This window comes from Palaemon carinicauda, chromosome 1 (genome assembly GCF_036898095.1).
Source record: "Palaemon carinicauda isolate YSFRI2023 chromosome 1, ASM3689809v2, whole genome shotgun sequence".
Lineage (NCBI taxonomy): Eukaryota > Metazoa > Arthropoda > Malacostraca > Decapoda > Palaemonidae > Palaemon > Palaemon carinicauda.
This window is the reverse complement of record NC_090725.1, coordinates 108,358,020-108,360,664: the sequence shown is the minus strand read 5'-3', so window position 1 is coordinate 108,360,664 and position 2,645 is coordinate 108,358,020. Positions and strand designations below refer to the sequence as shown.

Below are 2,645 nucleotides of genomic sequence, written 5' to 3'. Positions count from 1 at the left end.
CAATAAATATAAAAATGTCCATTCCGCTTCACAGCTCAGAAATGTTCAAGGCTGACTGCATTCCATTAGAGTTAAACCGTTAAAAGAGAAAAGACGTTAATAGTAAAAAAAATCTTATTATTACTTTTATGATGAAGCAATCACTGAATTTACACTCGAAACCTAAAATTGTATATACACATATGTATACAAACATACATACACATACATATGTATATATCTATCTATCTATCTATCTATCTATATATATATATATATATATATATATATATATATACTGTGTATATATATATATATATATATATATTATAATATATATATATATATATATATAATATATATAGTATAAAAATATATGTATAAAAGCCTTCAAAATATTTTCAAGGAAATACCATATATATATATATATATATATATATATATATATATATATATATATATATATATATAATATATATATATATATCTATATATATATAGTTTGTGTATTCGTAGATGATCTTCACTTTATTACTTATCTGATATACCATGAAAATTACTTTAATTTCTTCTATACATTTCACTCTTTTCTGTTATTTTTCATTTTCAAAAATCCATTTTAAGTTATGGTTTCCTATCTAAACGCCCCCGCCTTGCAATTTGTTAGACTGGAGTTCAAGACCCGCTCAAGCTCTAATAGTTTTTGTAGTATCTACAGCCTTACCATCCTTGTGAACTAAGGTTAAGGGTGGGGGGGGTTGGTGCAGTTATCAGCAGCCATTGCCTAGCCCTCCCTGGTCCTAGCTTGGGTGAAGAAGGGGCTTGAGCGACGATTATATATATAAACATATATATATACATACACACACACACACACACAATAATATATATATATATATATATATATATATATATATTATATATATATATATATATATATATATATATATTACCACGATTGACTACTGCAACTGTCTACCACAATCTACCAAAAGTGAAACTTAAGAAATTACAAAACACAATAAACAGAGGAGCAAGACTGATAAAAGGTATTCCACCACGCGAAAGGATCACTCCTATACCAATTGATTTACACTGGCTGCAAATTAAAGTGAGAATTGAGTTGAAAATAAGAACAATAACCCATCAAGTTATCAGAAACAGAAGTCCAAAATATTCTAAGAGAATTGCTACATATTGTGCAGCCAATCAATCGTGTTGACACGAGAATAGTTACAGATGGTTTCAAATTATTGGAACCAAGATATATGAGTCTACTGTAGGTTCTAGAGCTTTCAAATCTGCAGCCCCGAGACTATATAACAAGCTACCACTAGACACCCGAAAGATATTAAGGCTTTCAAGAGGAAACTGATGACTTTCTTGCTTTCTAAGTGCCTCGATAATGGGGATTTGACAATAAACGAGTAATACACAGTGTGAAATGCTGAATGCCTTGGAATGTATAAGATTAAATGAATTACGAAAGGTCCTGGAGAGAGTAGGGCTCCCCTGCAGTAAAGGACCAGAGAAGCAACCCTTGGAGTAAGTCAAGTACAGTATATGGTCAGTCTCTAGGGTATTGTCACTATCCCTAACCTCTGCCATTCACGAGCGACATTTAAAACCTATAAAAACTGGAGGGGCACCTAGTAGAACGCAAGCCTCCACCACGGCAGCTTATTTCTCGACCTTGAACTGGATCTTTAACCTAGGACTTTTAAAATTGAATCACTTCTATGAGTAAAATTGTGACCTCCGCCACGGCAGCTTATTTCAGTCAACTCTTTTGCTCAAACTTGACCTTTGACCTAGGACTTTCAAAACTGAATCATTTCCATGTCTCAACATAAAAATCTATCCCTGGTGGTTTCACTACTCTATGAGTAAAATTGTGACCCCCGCCACTGCTGGTTATTTCTCGACCTTTGGCTGGACCTTAACCTTTGACCTAGGACTTTCCAAATTGAATTCATTTCTATGTCTCAACATAACAATTAATCTCTGAAAGTTTCAGCACTTTTAAGTAAAATTGTGGCCAGGAAGTTGTTTACACACAAACAAACAAACAATGACAAAAAACACTCTCCTCCCAACTTCGTTGCCGGAGCTAACAATAAGTCTTACCTTTTCCTTAACCTCAAGACTCTTCTGCAGAACCAGAGACTCTCTACACTCTCGAACTTCTTCCCTCTTGGCCTCTGCCTTGGAGGCTCTCAGCTGCCTTTCGTGCTGCTGTTTAAACCGACGAAGTTCGGCCGCCTTTTCCTTTTCGCTGGCGGTCCTGGCAACCAGCTCCGCTCGGAGGCGCTCTTTCTCCTGACGGAGAGCTGATAGCTCCCGCCGGAGGAATGTCAGTTCCGAGGTGGAGACGATTTCGAGTCCTGGTTTCTGTTGGTATGATTGATATAATTAGAAATGGAATTTGATTGGTGTAATTAATACAATTAGGAATGAAATTTGGTTGGTATAATTAATATAATTCGAAATGGAATTTTATTGGTATAATCAATATAATTAGAAATGGAATTTGATTGGTATAATTAATATAATTCGAAATGGAATTTGATTGGTATAATCAATATAATTAGAAATGAAAATTGACTGTTATAATTAATATAATTAGAAATGGAATTTGATTGGTATAATCAATATAATTAGAAATG

At 33.9% G+C, this 2,645-nt stretch overlaps 1 protein-coding gene across 1 annotated transcript in view; it reads right to left on the bottom strand.

Annotated features, from left to right (window-relative positions):
- Positions 1-1,069: 1,069 nt before the first annotated feature.
- Positions 1,070-2,645, bottom strand: part of LOC137653282 (caldesmon-like) — a 20,208-nt gene continuing 18,632 nt past the window's right edge. Inside the window, exons 2-3 of the mRNA XM_068386685.1 lie at positions 2,107-2,370; positions 1,070-1,078 (exon numbers count right to left, since the gene is read on the bottom strand). Of these exons, the coding sequence (XP_068242786.1) occupies positions 1,070-1,078; positions 2,107-2,370 (273 nt within the window). The remainder of the gene's footprint in view (positions 1,079-2,106; positions 2,371-2,645) is intronic.